This window comes from Manihot esculenta, chromosome 5 (assembly GCF_001659605.2).
Source record: "Manihot esculenta cultivar AM560-2 chromosome 5, M.esculenta_v8, whole genome shotgun sequence".
Lineage (NCBI taxonomy): Eukaryota > Viridiplantae > Streptophyta > Magnoliopsida > Malpighiales > Euphorbiaceae > Manihot > Manihot esculenta.
Genome location: NC_035165.2, coordinates 4,489,674 through 4,515,114, shown reverse-complemented (window position 1 = coordinate 4,515,114; position 25,441 = coordinate 4,489,674). Strand labels below are relative to the sequence as shown.

The window sequence follows — 25,441 nt, the reverse complement described above, 5'->3', positions numbered from 1 at the left end:
TTCAAGAATAATAAATTTTTAGTATTTATTAAATTAAAAGAAAACTCGTTGGATAATTAATTATTACAAGAAAATTCAACTAGTACTTTGCCAAAAGTACTAGTTGGAGATTTCTTTGCCGTAAGAAAGTTGCGACTTTATTAATCAGGATGAAGCAGTTGAAGAAAACTAAATGACCTCAAATCTCGCCGGCGACTATTGAATAGATTTTCCGGTGCCAGGGTTGGGTCTATTTCGCTGACAATGGAATGAACACATAAAATCAAAAATAGTAGAAGCAATTTCTCATAGGATATACAGTCCACAGATATATATTTTAGTCCCTCATTTTGCCCGCTTAGGCGAGCTACCCTCCAACATTGTGGTGGGATCCGGTGATCGCCGCTTGGGGCTTACTCTCACTGGAGCCCGGTAATCACTAGAGCCGATGAGGTGAGGAAAATTTAGCTTAGCTTTTGAGCCGCGTAGCTGAAAAGCTGCTTGGTCGTATGCCAGAGCCGCATCCTCAGGTGTCTCGTAAGTTCCAAGCCAAACTCTAGCACCATTTTTCTTCGGGTCTCTTATCTCCGCCGCATACTTCCCCCATGGCCTTCTCCTCACACCTTTGTACTGCCATCCTTTACACTCTCCGTTATTCTTACGCGCAGCCACAACTTTTGGAGTAGTGGCCACACCCTCCGGACTAGCAACTGCATCAAGATCCTCCCGTTTGATGGTCGTTGTCGTTGTTGTTTCCGTGGCCGTCGAATCAAATTGATTTAATTGACTCCATCCAATAATGCTCCTTTCATCAGATAGTGAACTGAAAATGCTCATGTCACCTGAATCGTTTACCTTGATTGGAAAATCACTGCAGGTATCAGTGAAGAGGAGACTAGAAAAGCTTGATTCGTCGCATGAATTAACCGGTGGGATACTTGTTAGTGTTTCGAAATTATTATCATCAAGAAGATACTGTTGAATCGAGTCCAAGAGAGCGAAATCATCAAAATCCGAGGTATTATTTCCACTCCACATTTGGTTGAACATGTCACTGGCTGCTTTAATTGAGTAAGGTTTTGTGCCTGTACTGTATGATTTTGGCTTGTGGATTGTGATGGTGATTGATTATATATATATATACACATAGATTTACAGAAGCTTTCTACTCTCTTTTTTTTCCAAATATTTCTGTGTTCTTTCCATGAAGTTGCATTCCTGATGAACTCCTCCCCACGTGGTGTAATAAAGTATTTTTAATTAATAAATATTTAATTATTAATCACTTGATGAGTCATGGGGTGTTAGGTTCAGGATCAGGTCTCCATGTGTTGACAGAACATCACAAGTTTGAAATAATTCTTCCCGGTAGCTGAATAAATTAAATATCCTCATATGATAGTGTAATTAATTAATCAATCTATAATGTGCGCCATTAACAAAATGAGTACTTTATGCTTATTTTTTTAATTAAAGTGAATAGTATATGTTAAAATATTTAGGGAGAATGGGAAGTTTTTCTTTTCCATATTTCCTATTACTTGAAGAGTTGACACAGATAATCACATATTCCTTTTGCATAAAGAACATGAAGAATAGAGCATCTTTTATTGTTTTTATCATTCCAATTACAACTATATGCAGCTTCTGAACATAGAATATAAATGGGTCTAAAATGTTTCATTGGTTGTTTACTCTGTTTTTTGTGTGCTTTCCCCTATTTTCTCTCTAAGCTGAATCTTGATATTTTGATTTGGAATTATAAATATATTTCAATATAAGTTTATTATATATAAACAAATCTTAAATAATATTTATATTTTAAGATTCGTACAATATATGCAATTCAAATAAATAAGTATACAATTTTTGATATATAGTTAACATAAAAACTGTTAAATTAATTTTTATACAAAGTCAAATTTATAATAATCAATCTCTCTCTCTCTCTCTATATATATAATATTATGGACTTTTTTTGAAGACTCGCATGGAATTTGAATTTTGACCAGTTATGCTTCCTAAGAGCACGTGTAATGCATGGTGCTCTACTCTCCCTCTGATTTTCCAGGAAGTTTGCTTTGGCTATACCTGAAGTCTCAGCTTGGAGGTGGCAGGGGAGGGGAAATCTATGCTTAGATAGGAAAGATGTTTACACATGAAAAGTACTTCTTCAAGTTGAAGGGGAAACAACAAATTACCAAGCTTTGGAGATTTAATTAGTGATAGAATTAAGAAGCCGAAACTGATTTTGTGCTCTTTTTTAAGGCTATTTATGTGTATCAATCCTATACCATTTGAAGATCTCTTTTAATTGTTTAAAAACTTGGGAAACTTTTTCTACATGAACTAGGGAAAATTAACAAAGGAAAAAAATTAAAAAAAATTAATGAAGTCAACAAAACATTTCTTTGTTATTATTATTATAATTATTTAAGGTTAGAGTGTTTTTAAATTAACTTTTATGGACCAAGATTAAATTTTCCTTTTTCCCTGATCCATCTTCAACTTTTTTTTTTTTTTTTCACTGAGAAGGGTTTGGTGTTAAGTTTAGAATTTATACTATTATACTAATTAATTAAGAAAAATAGTGAGGAAGATACTGGTTGTTGCCTGATTATTTTCCCCCTCCCATTATTTGGGGAATAGTTTGAGTAAAGTTGGATCAGTTGTATGGTGTTTTGAGGTCTGTGAATGCTGTGAATTTGTATTCATATTGCTCGTGTTGCATTATCCCCTTGTCTCCCCATTTTAGCATATTGAAACTTTCTAGTGTTTTGTGATATACAGGTCCAATTTGCAGCTGGGAGGGATCTGAGACATGGATGACTTGGCAATATGTTGTAACAAACACTATCAAACTGGTAAGATCTCTGGTTCAAGTAGTATCTCCCTATTTTCTTACCTCAGGTTATTGTATGCCTAGTTGCAACAGCTGATTACAAGCAAAGTTCTGCCTATAGAAACCATAATGTTTGTCTGACCTGAATGTTTGACATGTCAAATAATGCCAAATACGTGTTAGATTACTTTGATTTCATATTGCAAGTTACATTTTGTCTCTTATGCAATTTGTTAGGTTTACCTAATCTATTGTGATGGAGTTACTAATACAGCATATTATACTATATTGGTAAAACCTGTCTTCTAATCTCCTAGCTGTTTCGGTGGTGGTTGTTATTATTACTACTAAAGAATTGCTGTTAAATCTCTAGGTGTGAGCATTCTTTTTCTAACTTTATACCAATGGATGTCTAGGTTGGTCACATCCAAGAATCTACTGTATCAATTCAAGAGAAGCTAAAATGGGCTGTGATGACCGCTGGATTTCTTCGCCCCGGTCTAAGGTCAGGCTCATTAGGACAGCCCATAATCTGAAGGCTTCTAAGTCTCCTCCAAGAGCCAGGTCCAGCCCGCTCCGCTCAAAGACCGGACTCCAGTCAGATTCTTTAATAAGGCTGGCCCAGCTCTTTCGGCCCAATGAACAGATTCCCTCTGGACCTAGTCTTAACCTTATCTTTCGGCCCAGCTCGGAACCAGGAAGGAGTTCAGCCCATTCGCCTTGTGGGACCATCCGCATGCGTGCCCGGGGAGAATCAGAGGCCGTTACGCATGGGGCAGTGATCTGATTTCCTCGTACGTCCATATCAACGTGACAGGGACAGGTGGCCCAATGACGTACATTCTGTTACACGTCACTAGCAGACAAAAGAAAACATATAAAAGGAGAAATACTCTCCTCTAGGTCTAAGTTTTTTTCCAGTTTTACAGAACCCATTGTAAAACTCTATTTTCTGGATCTCAGATCATCAAGTGGCGCCGTCTGTGGGGACGAAGGAGATCTTTTCATCACCGGAGTTCCACTCTAAACAAACCCACTGAGATCCACGATGGCTAATCAGAATGAAAACAACAATCTTAACACTCCAAATGACCTGAGCTCTGCCCAAGAGGGGCAACAGTTCTCCTTTTCCAGTCCTACAACTCCAAACAATCAACCACCTATTCCTTTCAACCCCTCGCCAAGCCCGACGGGGAATGTATCCACCGCTTCCTTGTCCAACCAGGACCTCCAAACCATCGCTCTCCAGTTACAAAACACCGCCCACTGGCTGGGGCAGATAATGCAGCAACGGGACCTCAGCACCCCAGTACAGGTGTTGCCGGTGGTGGAAGAGCCCCGGACCAACGAACCTCAGCCTACCTTCAACCATCCCCGAACTGTCAGCCAAGAAACCGGAGACGGGAGGAGAAGAGCCGGAGAAGAGGAAGAGTCGGAAGCTCGGGTTCATGGAAGGAGGGTGAGGGAGCTGATAGAGAATGATGAAGTTGATAGCTATTCCGCCGGAACCACCGGAAGAGCGGGGAGCGAGACATAGGAGGAGGAAGGTCGCGCAGAGAAGAGGCCCAGGCAGGAAGAAGAAAGCGTAGACCAAAAGCTGCAGACGATGAGAGAACAACTTTTGGCTGAGTTAGGGGCGAAGGACCCCAGCCAAACTCTTCTGCCTATCTCTTCACCCTTCTCAACGTGGGTACAGCAGGAGACCGTCCCGAAGAAATTTATGATGCCACCTATGGCGGCCTATGACAGAGCTGGAAACCCCCGGGAGCACGTCTTGAACTACAAAACTTTCATGGAGCTGCAGACCTTGTCAGATGCCTTGATGTGCAAGGTATTCCCAATGACACTCTCGGGGCCAGCGCGGGCGTGGTTTAATAACCTTGAGGCCGGAAGTATCAGCAGCTTTGGAGATCTGGCCACTCGCTTCACCAGCCGATTTATCGCCGGGGTGCCTGCAGATAGAAAGACAAGCTACTTGGAGACGATCAGGCAGAGGAGAGACGAATCGCTCAGGGAGTACGTCGCCCGTTTCAATACGGAGGCCCTACAGATTCCTGAACTCGATGAGGGAAGGGCAGTGGAAGCCATGCAGAAGGGGACGACCTCTGCCGAGTTCTTTGGCTCATTGAGCAGGAAGCCTCCGACCTCACTGGCCGAGCTGATGAAGCGGGCTGAAAAATACATAAGGCAGGATGATGCCTTGGTGACAAGCAGGTTCGCTAGGGGAGTGACATATAAAGAGAAAGCACCGGAGGCAGGGCGGCCGGAGAGGCACGAGAAAAAGCATGGCAAGAGGCCTGAGCCTTACAGACAACCCTGGGAGCGAAGGGACCAAAGACCTCTCCCTCCTCGGGTCTCAGAACAGAGGCTACTCCCTCCGTGGGTTCCAGAGAAGCTGACCCCTCTCAATGCCTCTAAAGCCGAAGTGCTCATGGCCATCCAGGATAAGGAGTTCCTCCAATGGCCCAGGCCGATAAAAACGGAAGCAAACTAGCGAGATCCTGATAAATATTGTCAGTACCATCGCACGCACGGCCACGACACCAATAACTGCTTCCAGTTGATTGCGGAGATCGAGAGGCTGATAAAGAGGGGGACACCTCAAGAACTTTATAAAGAAACCAGAAGGACAAAGGTCTCAGCCGAACCCAGCAGCGCAGACACTCAGGAGAATGGGAGCAAAGCCAGTGAATGATGGGTCCAGTGGAACCATCAACATGATCGTTGGAGGAACAAAAGGTTGAATAAGCTGGTGAAGTGGAAGAGGTACTTTCCTTAGAATATTTGTGAAAAGAAATTCTTGTACTATGAAAACATGAATAACACTATCTTATAATAATGCAATGATTATCTCTATTATTGTGAGTATTAACTCTCTCAGGAAAAGAAAAGAACAGATGTCAGAAGACCTCCTTGAGACATAAAGACCTCCTGGAGGTAGAAGACCAGGATCTCGTAAGATCTCCTGGAGCAAAAACGGCCGGTGGGATCACTAAGATCTCCCCGGAGCAAAAACGGCCAGGATCCCGTAAGATCTTCTGGAGCAAAAACGGCCAGGATTCCGTAAGATCTCCTGGAGCAAAAAACGGCCGGCGAGATCACCAAGATCTCCCCGGAGCAAAAACGGCCAGGATCCCGTAAGATCTCATGGAGCAAAAACGGCCGGCGGGATCACCAAGATCTCCCCGGAGCAAAAACGGCTAGGATCCCGTAAGATCTCCTGGAGCAAAAACGGCCGGCGGGATCACCAAGATCTCCCCGGAGCAAAAACGGACAGGATCCCGTAAGATCTCCTGGAGCAAAAACAGTCGGCGGGATCTCCAAGATCTCCCCGGAGCAAAAACGGCCGGCGAAGATCTCAAAGATCTCCCGGAGCGACAAAGGCCGAGATCCCCAAAGAATTCTCCGGCGTCGTATGCTCACAGCAAACAGCAGTATACAATGACAACATGCAAAATTAACTCATAAGAACATAGTTCCGACCTCACATAAAAGATTGGGGCACGAGACCCTAAATGAAAATCTAAACTCCGACCTCCCAAAGGAGCTCGAGTCATAAAGTAAAGAGACTTTGATCTCACACAATAGCCAAAAGCGCCAAAATGCCATGCTGACCTCAAGAGGGTGCTAGAATATAAATAAAAGAGTTTGAATCCGACCTCTTATAAGAGCTCGGATTTCGGCTAATAAGACCTAGATCTCGCAAAATGGCCAGCATATAACGAAATTACACTAAGGCGCCCCAACGTCCGTATCATGTAGCAATACGACCTACTAACGGCCAATACAAGGCTCGCGGTGCCAAAGCGCCAAAGCACCATGCCGATCTTAAGAAAATGAGCTCGGTACTGGTAAATCCAATAGGCAGACCGAATTAAGGTGAGGCTACAAGTTTATAAAAGAAAAGCTGAAGCCAAACAAATAAGCAGTCAGACTGAGACATAGCCCATATAAGGCTCGACAAGAAAACAAGAGATTAAGTTCGACTTCACAAAGGAGCTCGGGACACCAAAGTGAAGAAAGTGAAATTTCGAACTCCCGAGCTCGCGATACAGACAGCGTCACAGGCTACCAGCATAAAAGCCTAAGCAAAAAGCAAAAAACCGAGCTCCCAGCTCGGATGAACTCGCGACATGAATAAAGATAAGTACAGAAGAAATAACAGAGAACCAAGCTCCCTCTATGAAAAGGCCCACGAATGCAGAAACACATAAAAGGATAAACGAAGGCAAAGGACCGTGCTCACAGCTCGGGTTAACTCAGCATAAACAAACATTTAACAAGGATAACCCAGGAATAGGAAAACGACAAAAGACCGAGCTCTCTATCCCAGTGGAGCACGCAGCTCAAACCGCACTGATTGCCAGAAGGTTATCTCCAGAAGAACAAGATATTATGTATCCGAGCTCGCAACAAGGACGAGATCGTGAGTCAAAAACAGAAATGCCCTCATGGGAATAAGAAAAACTCGCAAGTCAGAAGCTTAACCAGACTCCGAGCTCTTAGCCCGGGTCAGTTCGACTAGCAAGATCCCAGTAGAGCCAGCCTGGTCCACCAAATAAGTAAAATTGACAAAGCCAGAAGACAGTCTGAGTAGAAAATAATGATGAGGCACAGGCCGAGGTGAAATATCATTCATCATCAAGAACACATCTCCAGATCGCCATACATTTAAACACCAAAGTAAAGAGATAAAGAAATAACGCAAGTAAAGGACGTTTTGACAAAAACTGTTTTTGAGTTGCACGGTCATTAATGGAGCCCAAGTATTTACCCCCTCACCAGCCATGGAATAACTGCTAAGGAGGTAAAGGGGAAACCCAAGGAGAAATCCAATGGCGTGAGCAGATAAGACCCCAGCTTCAGTTCTCGTCCGAACAGAACTAAAAACAAGGAGGCCAATCCTGCTCACCATTTTAAAAGGTACGTGATACATTTCGCTTTGGTTATAAAGGGCTACACGCCTAAGCTCGTACATGTGAAATAATGGAAAGAAAAGTTGAAGACATTAAGTCAGCTGTTAAAAACCGAGCTCATAGTGAAGACCTAATGAGGTCGAAATCTATAAAAGTACAGCTTGACGATCTTGGCCTTAAGGCAAATCTAGCTCGGAGAAAATTTATAGATAAGAACGCCCTTGTGAAATAGAAAAGATTATAAGTCAGATACTAAGTCTCTGGCTAAGATTTCAGCCCTGATTGACTGAGGGGCAAGAAATGAAAGACGATCTAGTTGATTCCTTACCAAGTTTATTAGGCACAGTTTAAGTGTCTCATTCTCAAATCTTTAAAATTAAACAAGTCAGACTGTCTAAACAGAGTAAGTAGCCTGATAAGGAGGGAAGAACAAGCAGAGGTAGGAACAGCTCAAGTACGAATAAAGCCAGAGAAATAAACAACCATCAAAATAACTCAAAATACCAACATAATTTGAAAATTAAATTAAAAAGAAAAAGTAATTATTACAAACTACATTACAGCCTATCCTGATTATCCGCACGGGCTGGAGGAAAAACAGTCCTTAAAGGACTAATACTCCTAGGTACGTTATCATCTACTCTATCTTTATCTACACTGGCACTATTTACATTATCATCTGGGAGAGGTCTGGCACCCTCCTGCACAGACCCCTCAGCCCCTGTGAAGGGCACAATCTCTTGCCTTGGAGGCCCAGCGTCTTCATCCCCTGACTCGGAGCCCGCCTCAGAAGGTTCGGTGGCAGTACGAGGAGCCCCTTTGGGCAAAGGCCTGTCGTCCTCCCCGTAAAGCACCTCCTCACCATCAGAGTCTTCCTCTATAGCTCGGAGTTCAGCCAACGGGGTAGAGGGAGCGTATCTGGCTGTCCTTAGGCCCCGGTTATATCCAGAGACGAATATGCGAAAGCCTTTGTTCCATACGGCCGTCTTCATCTCATCAGAAGCTTTAAACTTCCCAAGTCGCCTCTCGCAGGCCTCAGCAACCTCGGCTTTATAATCAGAAGAACTCTTGAAAATCTGGAGGCGAGCTTCACAGGCCTGCTCGATCTCTTTCTTCAACTCGGGAGACTCTTTATACTCCATCAGACGCCTCTCACACTCTAGCTGGACCCTGTCTTCAGCGAGTCTGGCATCTTCGAGCAGGGCTGAGCATTTATGCTCCAAAGTCCTGACCTCATGGCAGAGCTTTTGATTATGAAGTTTAGACTCCTCTGCCGCTGAAGCCAGGTCTCTGATACGATCCGAACTTTTACTTAACTCCTGCTCGAGAACCTCGACCCGAGCTAGTGCCTCCTCCTTCTGGACCTCCACCTTGTTAAGACGAGCCCGGACTCCCTCGAAATCAGCCTTCAAGGCCTCATATTGACGCTGGGCCTCGTCCCTCTGGTTTATAGCCTCGTCCTTTTCACGAAGGGCATCTACCGTGGAGGACAGCTGCTTCAGGACTTCTTCACAGCGGACTTCAGCAGCTGTTGCCCTCTCGTCAGACTCTTTAAGAACCCTCCGAGCGTGAGACAACTCCGCCGCTAGGGACCTAGAATGCTCTCGAGCTGCCGCAAGGTTGCTCTTGGCATCACTGGTCGCAGACAGGTTCTCCTCTAGATGCGCCTCCTCGATCCGGCGATCAACAGATTCTCGAAGAGAGAGGTCACGAGCGTCCACCTCCATGAAGAGGCCCATCACCTAGTACAAAAAGAGAAAACTGTCAGAACAAAGAAACAAAGAAAATTAGAATACGAGAAGAAATCGGAACGAACAACTTACCATCAGGAGCATCTCCCTAATCCTATCTCCGAGCTCTCCTCGAGGTAGAGACCGGAAGGCTGCCTGCTCTCGTGTGAAGCCAGCCAAATGGCCGGTCAAAGCAAGCAGACGAGAGTCCGAAGCCTCTGTGATTCCCCCGAACATCCGCTCCCGCAAGATCTCCGCTACAACGCTCGCCGGAGTTTGATGAGTGATGTCCTCAGCGTTCAAAATGTCGTTGTCAGGAGCAGACAACAGGGGTATCACAGGAACATCCTTCTTCTTTTCAAGAGGGGGGAGAGCTGGAGCTAATCCCTTGGAAGCTTCCTTTTTCTTTCCAATAGGGGGGAGAGCTGGAGCTGATCCCTTGGAAGCCTTGGATTTCTTTCGAGCGGGAGCTGGGGCAGACATTTCGGGGGAGGCAGGGCGCTTGTCCCCAGCCTTCTCTGTGACTCCTCCTTCACTAGCAGGGCCGGATCCAACATCTCCGATAGGGGCCTCTTGGACATCTTCGTCTACAAGAATAACCTGCCTACTTTTTCCTTGAGCTTCCTCTTCAGTAATGGGGGCCTCGAACCCCACCTTGGGGACCTCCTCCTCAGCAACAGCGGGAACTTCAAGCCCCACATCAAAAGCGCCCACAGGAGGAAGGGCGGGATCCGTCCTCGCCAGCCCGGCGTCCTCAGCCACTTCCGAAATAATTCTTGGAGTCTCTTCCGCCCCCTCAGTAGAAGAACGTCGAGGCCGGGGGGCTTGAGAGGACTAGTGAGCCGAGCTCGATCTACTGCGTCTAGAGGGCCGAGACGACTTACTACGTCGGGAGCTTGGTCTAGGAGCTTGTGAGGAGACCGGAGGAGGAGGAGGTCGGGTAACCGATCTGGAAGAAATAACCTCGGCCACCCTCTGAGTAGCATCCCTTACAGATTGCCCAGCCAGGAGAGCATCCAGAGCATTGTCCATGCTCTCCCGGGACAGTATGAGATTCTTGGGAAATCTGATCCATCTTCACCTCGGAGGCTACAAAATTAAAAATCAAAGCAAATCAGAACAGTTCTGAGCAAAGGTCGCGTAAGCAAAAACTAACACAGGCAAATAGAATAAGATACACGCGTCCTTAATATCCCTAAGGTTGGACGCTTACAAGCACTTTTCGACGTCATACTTCCTATCCACAGAAGTCAGTCGAAGGAATCCGACCTGCTCAGTGAGGCTCAACTGGGGCAGGTCGTTGCAACCCAGAGAGACATCCTCCCAGTCAAGACCGAGCTCCCAAGCCAACCCCGTATTCTTCTTCAACTCCACCACCAGAAACCCCTCTACCCAGCCCTTGATGGAGTCTTTATAACCCGTGAAAATGGACAACCCTCCGCGAGGGGCAAAGTAATAAAATTTCTGGCTCGCTTTGACTAACCTGAAGAAGCTGACGAACAGGTGAACCGTGGGTGTAAACCCCCAGCTCAGACACACAGATTCAAAGCAAGACATGAAAAGAACGGAGTTAGGGGTTAGCATTCGAGGGGTAATCTCGAAATACTGGAAGACCTCTTTGAAGAAAGGAGAAAAGGGGAAGGACAGACCGTACTCCCTCTGTTTGATGAAGAAGATTAGACTGACGTCTCTTTGAGGGTTGATTAGGCCAGGGGGAGAAGGATCAGGAAGAACGATCCTCTCATTTTGGTAAGGAGCCCGGATGTGATAAAGAGGGGTATCCAGGTATTCCCTAGAAATGAAATTCCTAATGTTAGACGGGGTGATGCTAGACTCCTGGTTGACGACATCGGGGAGACTAGAACTATCCATGAAAAAGAAGAGGCGTACCTGAAAAGTGATTAGGGCAAATGAGCAGAGGAAAGCAAAGAGAGCAGTAGAACAGAGAAGAGCCAACGTTCTGGGGAGACTGACGGGAAGTGAAATTTGAAACAATAAAGAGCCGAAAAGATGTTTTGAACAGTTTTGTCCTTGGGCGGCACGGTCATGATGACTCTCGGTATTTACCCCCTCTTCAGTCGGGCAATAACTGACAAGGAGATAAAAGGGCAATTGATGACCGCTGGATTTCTTCGCCCCGGTCTAAGGTCAGGCCCATTAGGACAGCCCATAATCTGAAGGCTTCTAAGTCTCCTCCAAGAGCCAGATCCAGCCCGCTCCGCTTAAAGACCGGGCTCCAGTCAGATTCTTCAATAAGGCCGGCCCAGCTCTTTCGGCCCAATGAACAGATCCCCTCTGGGCCTAGTCTTAACCTTATCTTCCGGCCCAGCTCGAAACCAAGAAGGAGTTCAGCCCATTCGCCTTGTGGGACCATCCGCATGCGTGCCCGGGGAGAATCAGAGGCCGTTACGTATGGGGCAGCGATCTGATTTCCTCGTACGTCCATATGAACGTGACAGGGACATGTGGCCCAATGACGTACATTCTGTTACACGTCACTAGCAGACAAAAGAAAACATATAAAAGGAGAAATACTCTCCTCTAGGTCTAAACTTTTTTCCAATTTTACAGAATCCATTGTAAAACCCTATTTTCTGGATCACAGATCATCAGGCTGAATACTATGAGGGAAATGGATAAGAAGCACCAAAAGGATGTGGAAGATAAGGTTGAATAATATGTCCCTCTCCCTCGAGGTCAGTTGATTGCTCTTTTATGTTTCAAGTTAAATTAATTTGGCAACAAAATAATTTAGTGTGATATTCCATGCACGTGAGTTTTTTTGCTTGTTTTTGGCCTGGGTGCACATAGGTGGTTGGGGGGGGGGGGGGGTTGAAGCTTGTGAAATTTAATTTAGAGAGGGAAGGGGGAGGAGGGTGGATGCTTTCTCATTCGATCTGTGGTCTGTGGTGATAGTGTGGGGATTTATTAACTGTATTTTGTGGATAAGATGTAAAAGACAACTTTTAAATCTGCACACTAGCAAGTATTCATTTGAGTTTTCTGTAGTTATGATTTATTGGTTTAACAGAACTTGCTTATTTCAAATATTTGCTTGAAAGGATGCCAGTGGATCGATGCAGAACTACTTTGAACTAATATGGGTTCTGCTTGCATTTGAAGGATAATTTTCTTGAGTTTGGGCAATTTGGATCTTATGATATCTAAAGTTAGTAAATAATGGAGATGTGTCTACTTGCATTGTGGCAGGAGTTGCATACTGTAAGCAGGCTGACATTGAATTCAGAGGCAACAGGGAGATCTACTCTGAACCTGGTGTAATGACGAGGGGGATGGAAGTCGACCCAAGGGATATTATGATCATGGTTTAAATATTACTGGTTTTGAAGGGGTCCTGGCTGTTAAGGCCCTGAAATAACGGTGATAAAATTTTGTTTTTGTACCGGGCGTTATGGAACTTTAACGGCTGTTACAGGCCGTGAAGTGACGGCCTTTACTTTTCTTTTCACTAACTTTTTTTTTTCTTCACGAGCAGTCTTAGTCACGCGAATATGAATTATTGGAGGATTCTTCCACAGTAGCCTTCATTCATATAACACTTTTTCTTTGTCAATTAAAATATAATATTTCAAAATTATTTTAAATGGATCGAATTATTACTTGTGCTGTTAATTTTTAATGAATTATTATATCACTAAATTAATAAAATTTAAAATTAATTGTTAAAAAAAATTATATATTTTACTTTTATTTTGTTATAATTTCACCTTATATTTTTATTTTTATCAATTAAATCTTATTTTTTAATATTTGATCAAATGTATTTTATCGTTAAATTATCAAGTTATCTTTTTTATTATTAAATATATTTAAAAGATATTATTTATATTATTATTATTTTTATAATAATAATCTAATTTAATTTAATTTTAACTAAAATTATTATCGAGGGGCTTTCTTTAAATTTATTTAATATATTTATTATTTATTATTATTTTTAAAATTATTGATAAGAAAATAATTTTATTAAATATATTAATTATAAAATATTAAAAAATCATAATATCTAACATAATTTAAATTAAAAAATATAAAAATAATAGAACAAGGATGCTTTTTCTAAAATGTTCCTTTACCTCTTAAACATAACGATAATCAACCACGCTTTTAAATTATACTAATTAATATATAGAGTGGATTTTTAAAAAATTGATAATATATAGATTAATTTAGAATTTAATTGTTTAATTTGACTAAGTTATATATATTTATTCGGAAATCTCCACTCTTCCATCTCCTATTAAAAAAATATTAAGATTTTATTATTATAATAAATAATTATAAAAAAAATAAATAAACTCAATTTTTTTAAAAATAAAATTTTAAATTATTATTAATTTTATTCTGAAATTTACTAATATTGGCATAATGATATAGTATTAACGTATCGAGTGATATGATAATTCTATTAATTTTTAACGAAATAATTAATAGTAGAATATAATTAGTTCAATTTTAAAACGTAAGAGTTCAATTAGTAAAAAAAATACAAATATAATTATAACAAAATAAAATGATTAACTCAAAACGTAAAAAATATTCATATTTTCGATATTTATTGATATCAATCAACTTCTTTTCAAATTTCTCTCTAACTTCACTAGTTTTAAATATATTTATATAAATATAAATATATCAAATAAACATAAATTTAAGTGGTATAATTTAATTTTATATTTATTTGATAGATTTTTATTTATTATTAAATTATATAATTTATTTATAATTATATTTTCAAATATCTTTTAGTTTCATAAATTTTATGAAATTTACATCGTGATATGCCATTACTATTACATGATCAAGTATTTTTCATTTTCATGGACTTTATAAAATTTGCACTAGACCATTATTCGTAGGAACGCGCTTTACCCTTTACCCTAATGAACGTCGATCGGAGAGTACAGGAAAACCCAACTTCTTTGAATCGCATCGATTCGTCGGATTGTCGATTTCAATACTTATTGTTCGCTCATCTCCCACATACCTTCTTTCTAACTGAAATTATGTATTATATTATGATTGTTATAAGTTTATTTCCATCGATTTGAATTCATGATTATTATGCAATTTCTTTTTTCCTCAAGATGAAATGTACTGTCAGCTTGTTGATGTTAGATTGTGCCTATCTTGCATTTATTTGAATTTTCGGTAAATAGAGTTGGTGAATGTTCTATTTTCTTATCTGGATCATTATTATAACTGTTATCATTTACTCTTTGAGTGGCGAGTTTGGAAAATTTGCAGGAGGCAGCATCCAATATCTTGAAAGATCAATCTTATCACTTGAATAGTTTACCCTGAAGGAAAATTCAGCAAAGAGGAAAAAGAGAGAAAAGCTGGACTCGACTCGTGCGAGAGACTTGTTAGGGTTTCAAAATTATTATCATCAAGAAGATATTGTTGAATCGAGTCCAAGAGAGCGAAATCATCAAACATCCGAGGTATGGTTGCATGTAAATTTGAGCAAGGTTTGGTTTGGTATACACAGCTTTACAGAAGCTTTCTAATACTCTCATTTAATTCTTGAGGAACTCGTCTCCACGTGATAAAATAAAATATCTAATTATCAAATTGTGGAAGAGTCATGGGTTATGGGGTTCAGGATCAGGCCTCCATGTGTTGACCCAAATTAAAATTAAAAATATAGAAATATTGAGATTCCAAATAGAACGTGATGCTGCTCTACTCTCCATCTCATCTTACACTGAATCTGCATTTTTTATACCTAATTAAACTCCCAGCTTAGATCTGAAAGATCTTTTCGCGTGAAAACTAAGTAATCTTTTATTCTTCAAGTTGAACAAGGAAACTATCAATTACCGATGCTTTCAAGATTTAATTAAGAGCAGAAACTGGCCTTGTGTTTTCTTTTTCCTTCTTTTCAGGGTAGGTACGTAATACGTACATCAATCCCATTCCATTTGATATTTTTTCTCAATTCTTTAAAAACTTTGAAAACAGTTTCAACACGAACTACCCAAACAAAATTAGGAAAAGGAAGATCAATTAAAAAATTCCAATCTTTCATTATTTATATTATTTCTTTTTTTGTTTTTTCCTTTTAATGATCTCAAGGTATTTTTTTATTATAAAACTAAATGCATTCATAATAAATAATATTAAATTATTAAAAAAATTATTTTGAGTATGATCAAATTAATACTATACTCCAACTATAAACGAATAGAGAAGTTTCTGAAATTTTGAATTTTTATAGAAAAAAATAATAATAATACAATGGCATATACAAGTTATCATTAGCTGATTTAAATCCTTTATTTTGTTCTTCGCTTTTGTGCCGGAGAACAATCATCCGATTCCCATGAAAGTAGCGATGAACTCGATGAGGAAGAGGAACATTCCGGCGAGCACCTCTTATTAGTCACTCTAACTGGCTCATAGTCACTTGATCCTATTAAGTGAGGAAAGTTTAACTTGGCTTTCGAGCCGCGCATCTTAAAAGCGGCTCGATCATAAGCTACAGCCGCGTCTTCTGGTGTCTCGTAGGTACCAAGCCAAATTCTCGCTCCATTTTTCTTCGGATCTCTAATCTCCGCTGCATATTTTCCCCACGGCCTTCTCCTTACACCCTTATATTGCCACCCTTTAGAAGTAGCATTTCTATTACTCGTCAACGTAACCTCTTCTGGACTAACGACCGATTGTTGAGATTGTAATTCAACAACCGGCATTGTTGTTTCTACAAGTGTTGAATCAAAATGACATACCGGAGACCATTCGCCGTTGACTTCATGACTGTACGAGGTAATGTCCAGCAGATCTTGAACACTGAAGGATACATCATCGGAAAGGGGAGTAGCAAAGATTGAATCGTCGGAGAAATTTAGTTGGGGAAGTGTGGTTAGGGTTTCAAAATCATCTTCAAGCAGATACTGCTGAATGGAATCCAACAGAGCAGGCAGCGAGGTATTTTCTCCCCACATTTGCTTTAACTGTGAAAGAAAATGAGTTAGGATTTCGGATTTCGGATTTCGGAATTTGGAATTTGCAATTTGCTTGAGGTTGATGATGATCTCTATGTATTTGTATATATATATGGATTTGGAGACGGTGCCTTCGCAGAAGCTGTATGGGTCACATTTATTTTCACGTTGTCAAATGAATTTATTTATTATTTTAGTTTTATCTGTCAGTTAACGAATTTAAGTTTTGAATCTAAAAATATTGTCTGAATTTAGAAGGGAAGAGACACTGTGTCTAGAGATTAGTGGGTAACACCTGTATGATTAATTAATCGTATGAAACTATAGAAAACTAAAAAAATCTATAAAATATTATATATGAGACAATCGAGATAAATTTTTTCTAATTGTTAACTATTAATAAACAAGTATAAATCGAAGCACGTGATTATTATATGTATATATATAATTGAAAAGGGCATCTTTTACTAATTGCAATTATGAGTTTGAAATTATTATTATTAATATAAATGATGTTTATATACAAGCAAGCAATTCATGGTTGAATATATTTATACGAGATTTTTAATTATTTTTGTAAGAATAAAAAAAATATTGAAAATTTTAAAAAGATAAAATTTAAAAATTGAATAGCCATTTATTAATATTATTATTATTTTTTGTTAACAGTGAATATGCTGAAATTATCTAAAAAATAAATAGAATGACTAAAGTGTATAACAAAATGAAAACTCATAGATATTTTTATGAATTTTGCAAAATATGTATATTAGTTTATTAATAACGGTGACATAAGACTTTTTTTAATGACCTTATATATTAAAAAACTGGTGTGATATGATTAGCTGGGAAATTAAAATAAATAAATAATTAATTAAAGATGAGAATATTAGACATTGCATGAGTTGTCATTTCTTATATCAGAGCCGAAGCATAAGTATATGATATCATGAGGATTCATAGATGAATGGGGTTATGCACTAAAATAATGGGCACTTTATAATTTAATTTTTTAATGTTTAGTTAAGGTTATAGTTTAATTTCTTTATATTTGAGAAATAAGTTGGTTTATAAAAATTTAAATAATTAATTTTAATATTTATAATAATCTAGTTCTTAGGATTAATTTGTATTCATTATTAATAATTAATTAACGGTGAATTAAAAAAAACTTTTATAATTTTAGAAATACTTAACTTTTGGACTTTTTTTTTACTTATTAATAATATAAGATGTATTATCTTTTTAATACAGTTGCTAAAATAATAAAAGTACCTTTTAAACCCTCTAAATAAAAAAAGTTTTTTTTAAGTGGTACTGTCTAATAAAATTGATGACAACCTTTAATTCTTAGACTGCTTGGATTGGTACTTATTTTTCAATTTTAACTAAAAATATATTTTTAATATCTACATCAATTTAATCTTAAATTAGCTCAAATATCAAAACTTTTAATTAAATTTACTGACTTATTGATTTATATACGAAAATTTTTATTTATTTTTTTATTTAACCTAAATATTAAGAAGCTTAGTTTTTTATTTTTCTTTATTTTTTTACTAAATTAAGTTAATTTTGAACAAAAAAAATTCTAATGAGATTAATAAAACATCCGCAAATTGAATAATAGGCTATTTATGATTGATTATAAATCTTTAAACATTCTTAATTAATTTTGATGTAGTATTTTACTTTGTTATCAGTATCCATTTTTTGAAATTCCATGCATACAATTCTTTGAAAGTTTTTATATTTTTTAATATATAAAATTGATATAATTCATGAAGTTTAATTAACAGAAGTTTTTGGAGTTTTCAATTGAATTATATAAATTATATAAAATTAAAGTTCAAAAACTATTAATATTATAATTTTAAAATCCACCTCCCACTTTCTAAAAAAATGTTACAATATTAAAACGAAAATTTAATGTACGAATTTAATTTGAATGAATTTTATATGTAATTTTAGAAAAACAAATTAATTGCTTTTCAATTCATTGCTTAATAAAATGGCATGTACAAGTTATCATCGGATGATTCAAATCCTTCATTTCATTCTCCGCTTTGGTGCTGGAGAAGAATCGTCTAATTCCCACGATAACGACGACGAACTTGATGGTGAAGAGGAACTCTCCGGCGAACATCGCTTGTTAGTCACTCTAACTGGCTCATAGTCACTTGATCCTATCAAATGAGGGAAGTTTAACTTAGCTTTCGAGCCACGCATTTTAAAAGCGGCTCGATCATAAGCTAGGGCCGCATCTTCGGGAGTCTCGTAGGTACCAAGCCAAATTCTCGCTCCATTTTTCTTCGGATCTCTAATCTCGGCCGCGTATTTCCCCCACGGTCTCCTCCTTACACCCTTATATTGCCATCCTTTAGAGGATGCATTTCTGTTACTCATCACTGCAACTTGTTCTGAACTAGCGATCGATTGCTGAGATTCTAATTCAACAATCGACATTGTTGTATCTGCAAGCGTTGAATCTAACTGACATACCGGAGTCCAGTCATTGTTGATTTCATGACTATAAGAGGTAATGTCCAGCAGATCTTCAACACTGTAGGACACATCATCGGAAAGGAGAGAAGCAAAGATTGAATCGTCGGAGAAATTTAGTGGAGAGAGAGCTGTTAGCGTTTCAAAATCATCTTCAAGTAAATACTGCTGAATGGAATCCAACAGAGCAGGCAGCGAGGTATTCTCTCCCCACATTTGCTTAACTGTGAGTTATAATATGGATCAAGTTTTTGGAAAATGCAATTGCTTGAGCTTGATGATGACTGCTAAGTGTGTGTGTGTGTGTTTATATACATGGGTTTGGAGATTGTTCCTTCTTAGAAGCTGCGTGGGTCACATCTATTTTCACGTGGTTTAATGAATTTATTAGTTAATGAATTTTAGTTTTTAATTTAAATATATATGGTAGTTGGAATAACAAGGAAAGCGACACTGTGTTTAGAGATTAGTGGGTACACCTGTGTGATTAATTAATATTAAATGACGATTAATCTATTTATTATATTAATGTGCACGCGTAGCTTCATTATTAGTCCACTGAAAGTATATGGGACAATCGAGATAATCGTTACTAAATTATGAATCAAGCACGTGATCATTATATATATATATATAGGCCAGAGTAGATAAAATAAGTAAATAATCTATTATAAATTTTAATTTAATGATTTTTAGAAAATTTTTAATTAAAATTGAATAAATTCAAAAACAAAATCCAAAAATCTCTAAATTTTCATAATTACACCCTTGGGACATTAATATAATTTTGAAACATGAAAGATAATGTAAGTTTCTACGTAGTTGGAATGAATATATATCATGTCATTCATCATAATAGTAGCATTATTGCCAGCATTTTAATGATTTTTTCAGAATCAATTTATTATTAATAATAATAATCTACATAATCTTTTTTTTAAATATTTTTTAATGAATCACCTAATATATTAAAATACATTAGCTGGAAATTAAAAGAAATAAGTAACTAATTAAAGATAAGAATATTAGATTTGTTGGGTTGTCGTTTCTTATATTAAAGCCAAAGCATAATGGTGTCATCATGGAGGGATGGGATTATGCACTAAAATAATGGACAATTTATAATTTAAAAAAAACTTACAACTTATTTTAATTTATAGCCCAAATTAATTTGCGAATAAATTATTGCAATCCTAAAAATCGTATTAAGCCCCATGAAAGCAACGGAAGTGGTGACCCAATTAGCAGGCTGAAAGCCGCTTCCAGTTAAAAAATAATACTTTCACCATCTTTTTTTAAAATTATTATCTATTTTTTATACTATAATAATATATAAATTAATTATTATAATTTTATTTTATTTTATCTTTCAAAAATATTTTAAAATATTTCTTAATATTTAATAAATTTTATTATTTTTAAAATAAATATAATTAGAAAGTTAATAAAAAAATTTTATATTTTTTAATATGTGTAAAAATTAAATAAAATAAAAATTATGAAAAATAATATGATTTGCCGATTTGGGCATAAAATGGATAATCTTCAATCCTTAATAAATACTCGATTTGGAATCTCTTCTTTGGACGGTTACCTTCTCTACAATTGTGGGGAAGTAAAGCTTAAAATTTATAAATAATATTTTTAATAATAATTACACATGCATATGTTGCTATACTGGTGAAAAGGAATCGGATTCTCTTGTTTATTAGGTGGCAAGTCTGACCTCAATACTAAAAAATCAAGCTCCAGCCTCCAATTCAACTCCATTAAACTCAAAATCAGTCTAATCCTATTCTCTTTTAAATTTAAATTGGACTGAAATTGCTAATTTAACTTCGCAATTTAATCTAATTTGCATATTTTTTATTTTTAATAAAAATTGATATTAAATTACTTTAATTTAAACTGAAAATAAAATTAACAAAATTATTAAGAACTAAACGGTAAGAAATCAAGTGTTTGTAGTTCCGTTCAAATTAGTTCCTTCCACGTGTGGAACCAAACCATAAATTTATATCAATGTAAATGTATAAAAGAAACGGTAAATTATTATTTGTACTTGAAGAAAATTAATTAAGACGTTTCTGTTAAAATAATGAATTGAATTACGCATGCAAAAAATAACACGTGTAACAATGGTTTAAATTTTTGATGTGAAACTTCTATATATAATGATTTTCAGATCTATAATCCACATATATTAAGATATAGCCTATGGTTTAATTACCTGTACTATATGCATATATTAAGAATTATGTACTTAACTGGATTTTAATTAAGGAAAAATCATAGAATATCACTACTATATACAAGAAGTTAGTTAAAAAAATTGACAGGTAATAAATATAATTATTAAAAATTAAATTTGTGTAGTAATTATTTTTCAAATTTAATTTCTATTTTATCTGCATATTTAATTTTAATAAATTTTATCACATTATGGGTCATGTAATTGTATTAAAATCCAACGGTCAGTCTGCAGTCCACAACGTGCATTACGTTAGTGTTTTTTTTTTTTTTTGTTAGTCTCGTCAACATTTTGACAGAAGTTTGAATTTTTTCAGTACTTTATATTTGCCAAATAGCACGTGCATGCAATTTTTTTTTAAAATAATATTCTTCCATGTCAGGTCTTTTCCTAACTTAAATTAAATATATATATATATATATAATCTTCGTGGATGTTTCCTTCTCCTATGCATACCATCTTAATGATACCTAAGAAAAACTCCAGTCCCTTCATCTAGAGCTATATATTTTACTATACATATATACATTTTCTAGGAGATGCTTTGACCTTCCATTGATTAACACTGTTTCCCTTAGAATTGGAATTCTTAATTGCTTGTCAACTATGAAGAGTTGAGTTTTAGAACATATTTCCGTCACGTGTTTTTAGTGCTTGGAATCCTTCTTTTATATATATATATATATATATATATATATATATATGTGCCAATACTACTCAAGTTTGCAATTTTCTTGCATTTTACATTTTGCAAAACACGTTTAATTAGCTGTAAATTTTAGTTTAATAGATTGTTTTAAGAAAAATTACTTTTTAATTTTTAAAATATAATATAATTAATGAATTATCTCTATATTCTTAAAAATCAACACTTTCATTCTTAAAATTTAATTTCGTCAAAATTTAATATCCTCTCATTAAAAATTTCTGTTAAGTAAAAAAAAAATATAATTCTAAAAATACTCTTCTCAATAATAAAATAAAAAAATTACTATTTAATCTATATAATATGAAAAAATTCGCTATTTAATCATTCAATTTTTAAAAATATATTAAAATATTTTTGATATTTTAAAAAGTCTACTAATTAATTTTTTTATTAATTTTATCATTAAATATTTTATTACTTATTCCCAATAGTTTATAAAAAAATTATTAGTTAGTCTCTCAAATTATTAAAAAGTTTACTAATTAGTCATCGCATATCAGAAGTATTTTAGATTTTTTTATAATATTTAACGACTGAAATTAATGAAAAAATTAACTAGTAAACTTTTTAAAATATTAGAAATATTTTAATGAATTTTTCAAATAAAGAATAGTGATGAATAGCGAGCAGCATTACAAAAATAATTTTTATTGTATTTTAATATTTTATTTTTAATAATTTAAATTTTATATATTTTAATTTTTATTATTTTTGTTGAATTTGAATATTATGTTTATTGAAATTTTTATTTATTTATGGAAATTGAGTTTGAGATTTTTTTATTTTAATTTTGTCGAAATTAAATTTTAGAGACTAAAGTGTTGAATTCGAAAAATAGAGGGATAAATATGTTAATTATATAATATCTTAGAGACGAAATCATATTTTTTTCTTTCAATTCTTTAAGAGAAGGATCTATAAATTTATAAAAATTAAATTTCAAAAACTAAAATATTAAATTCTAAAAAGGATAGTATAATGATTTTTCCTTTTACTATAAAAAACTTCTACTTTTGATGAAATTATACGTCAGGATGAAAATATTAAATTTTAAAAATAGAAAGATAAATTCGTTAATTAAACTATATATTAGAAATTAAAAATTATTTTTTCCATTATTTTATTATATATTTTAAATAAATATATACCAGACTTTTTTTTCCATTTTTATGGATAATTATGGATACTCTGTTTATTATTAAGAATTTTATAATAATTTAATTTAGTTAATTTTTTTAATAATTTTATATTTAAAATAAAATTAATTTAAAATAATTTTATTTAAAAAAATTAAAATTTTTTTTATGATATAAATCAAACCAAAGTAAAGGAGAAATTATTAAATTGCGCATAGTAAATTAACACATCATCTAATTAGAAACGGAATCGTGAAAGATGAAAACATCCTCCATAACTACATTCTCATTGACTTAATAAGGTAAACTCTAAATTCATTTTGTTTTTTGAGGAATTGAAGTAAATTTGGATAATATATAATTTAATTAAATTTAATTAGTGCAAAAATTAGAAATTAATATTTTATGGTGAATTAGAATGTAAATTAATTGATTGAATATTTAGTAAGATATAATAAATTAAGAGATTGATAGAAATTGATTAGTTATAAATTTGGTGAGATAGGATTTGATTGGTGGAATATAATTAATTAGATATTGGTGAGAATTCTTTAGTTAAATAAAAGGTGGGTGTAATTAGTTGAATTATAAAAAGAAATTATTATTATTATTTTAGAGATAAAATAGACCTTTCATTTTTTTTATAATAATAAATTTTATACCCTAAGTCACGTCCTTTAATTGATTGAAGTTTGATTGCTGAAGCATAATTTAGTGAGGTTTATTTTGAATTCGAGAGATTTATTGCGATTTCTGTCGAGTAGAATCCTGAGGCAGACTGTTAAAGCGCAAACACCGGCTACACAGGGCCGATTTCCGTTGTGATTTTTTTTATTTATTTTTGTATAATTAATTTGCTGCATGTTTCTATGCGTTTTCCTTAATTCTTATTGGCAGCTGGGAGGTGGCTTTCGTCACATGTTTTTCATGAGCTCCATCTTAAACATGAATTTGGATTTTTTTTTTTCCCTCTGCTTGTAAATTTATAGTTGGATTTACCATTCCAACTAAGAAATCTAGTTGGAATACCCAATTAGGTTTATTTTTTAATTGATTTTTGAAATTTGAGAAGATTTTATAGATGCGAGAGCACGTCTGGGCAGTATAAAATACTGCTAAAAGATTCACATGATATTTATTTAATAATATATAAATTAAATTCTTATTTTAGTTTTGATTAGAAATCCGAGCTTTTCAGCTACTTCTTAAGCCGTTGCTGCTTCCGGAACTACCGGGAACGTTGGAATTGAAAAATAGTTATCTACATATTTAATTTGAGATCTGTTTGGAAGATGAAAGAGTGCTTGATTCTGTTTAAGATTTTACTTTTTAAATTAATTATTTGAATAAAAAAATTATTATTGAATTATTTAGTAGGCATGCATCATCAATCATAAAAGAAATTAGTTCACACATGTCTACAGACAAGAAAAAAGAAGCTTTTGCGATCTTATTTCTGATTTATTGGACATTAAGAATACTACCTTGTAAGCTTGTTCTATTGATTTAACCTGCTCTAGTTGTGAGTTTCAACCTCTCCTCTCTTGATACGTGTATATAATTTTTATTAATTGCTTTTTTTTCAGATCTGATTTAATAGTAATTAAGGCTTTTTGTTAACCATGTATTTTGTATTATGTGTTTTTTTTTATTCACATAAAATTTGAAAAGATTGATGGGCTAGACAATAAGAACCTATCTTTTTCATTTTCACTATAAAAGTGAATATCATTGAATAAGTAAATGAGAACATTCGAACGATATTGGAAGTGGTCATTCGGTGTCCCAGCCATACATGGCCCTATGTTTTACTCTCGCTTACAGAATTTAACGACATTGGAAGTGGGCTTTTTACTGTTTCAAATTAAAAAAAATATATATCTCAAGTAATTTTTTTTCTAAAATCAAGTGAAAATTAATTTTACCGTGCTTTAAAGCGGTAGAGAATACCGCACTCACATTTGAGGTGTGGTATTCCGCATTTTAAATTTTAATTTTAAATTAATTAATATTATATAATTTAATTAATTATATATTAAATTTATATAAATATAATTATAAAAATTATATTAATATTATTATAAATATTAGTTATTTTAATTTATTTATAAAATAACATTATATTTTTATATTTTTTATTTTATTATTTTTATTATTATAAAAAATCTAAAAAATTATACAATTAATGACACCTAGAAAGAAATTTCAGACTTTTTATTATTTCAAAGTTTAAAAAAAAAATTCTAAAACCTATTAGTGTTTCAAGAATTAAATATTTATAAATTAATTATAATAAAAATAATAAAATAGAATAATAAATATGAAAGATATAATATTTTATTATAAATAAATTAAAATAATTAACATTTATAATAATATTAATATAGTTTTTATAATTATATTTATAT

The 25,441-nt window shown here is 35.0% G+C and overlaps 2 protein-coding genes, 1 long non-coding RNA gene and 1 pseudogene across 3 annotated transcripts; 1 reads left to right on the top strand and 3 right to left on the bottom strand.

The window, feature by feature from the left end:
• On the bottom strand, positions 1–1,069 carry LOC110615542 (ethylene-responsive transcription factor 13). The gene has a single exon (XM_021757444.2). It carries the CDS (start codon positions 1,027–1,029, stop codon positions 325–327), a length of 705 nt encoding a protein of 234 aa, XP_021613136.1. The 5' UTR covers positions 1,030–1,069; the 3' UTR covers positions 1–324.
• A 5,004-nt stretch (positions 1,070–6,073) lies between these two features.
• LOC122723671 lies at positions 6,074–13,063 on the top strand. Its single transcript, XR_006350706.1, has 2 exons — positions 6,074–12,163; positions 12,678–13,063. It is a non-coding gene; the product is annotated as an uncharacterized LOC122723671 (long non-coding RNA).
• A 2,626-nt stretch (positions 13,064–15,689) lies between these two features.
• Positions 15,690–16,506, bottom strand: LOC110615541 (annotated as a pseudogene).
• A 1,822-nt stretch (positions 16,507–18,328) lies between these two features.
• On the bottom strand, positions 18,329–19,200 carry LOC110614374 (ethylene-responsive transcription factor 13). The gene has a single exon (XM_021755893.2). The coding sequence runs from the start codon at positions 19,151–19,153 to the stop codon at positions 18,485–18,487; it is 669 nt and encodes a 222-aa protein (XP_021611585.1). The 5' UTR covers positions 19,154–19,200; the 3' UTR covers positions 18,329–18,484.
• Between the last annotated feature and the right edge of the window lie 6,241 nt (positions 19,201–25,441).

Excerpts from the sequence above, each read along its gene's own strand:
- LOC110614374 (XM_021755893.2), bottom strand. The coding sequence starts at position 19,153 with ATGTGGGGAGAGAATACCTCGCTGCCTGCTCTGTTGGATTCCATTCAG.
- LOC110615542 (XM_021757444.2), bottom strand. The coding sequence starts at position 1,029 with ATGTTCAACCAAATGTGGAGTGGAAATAATACCTCGGATTTTGATGAT.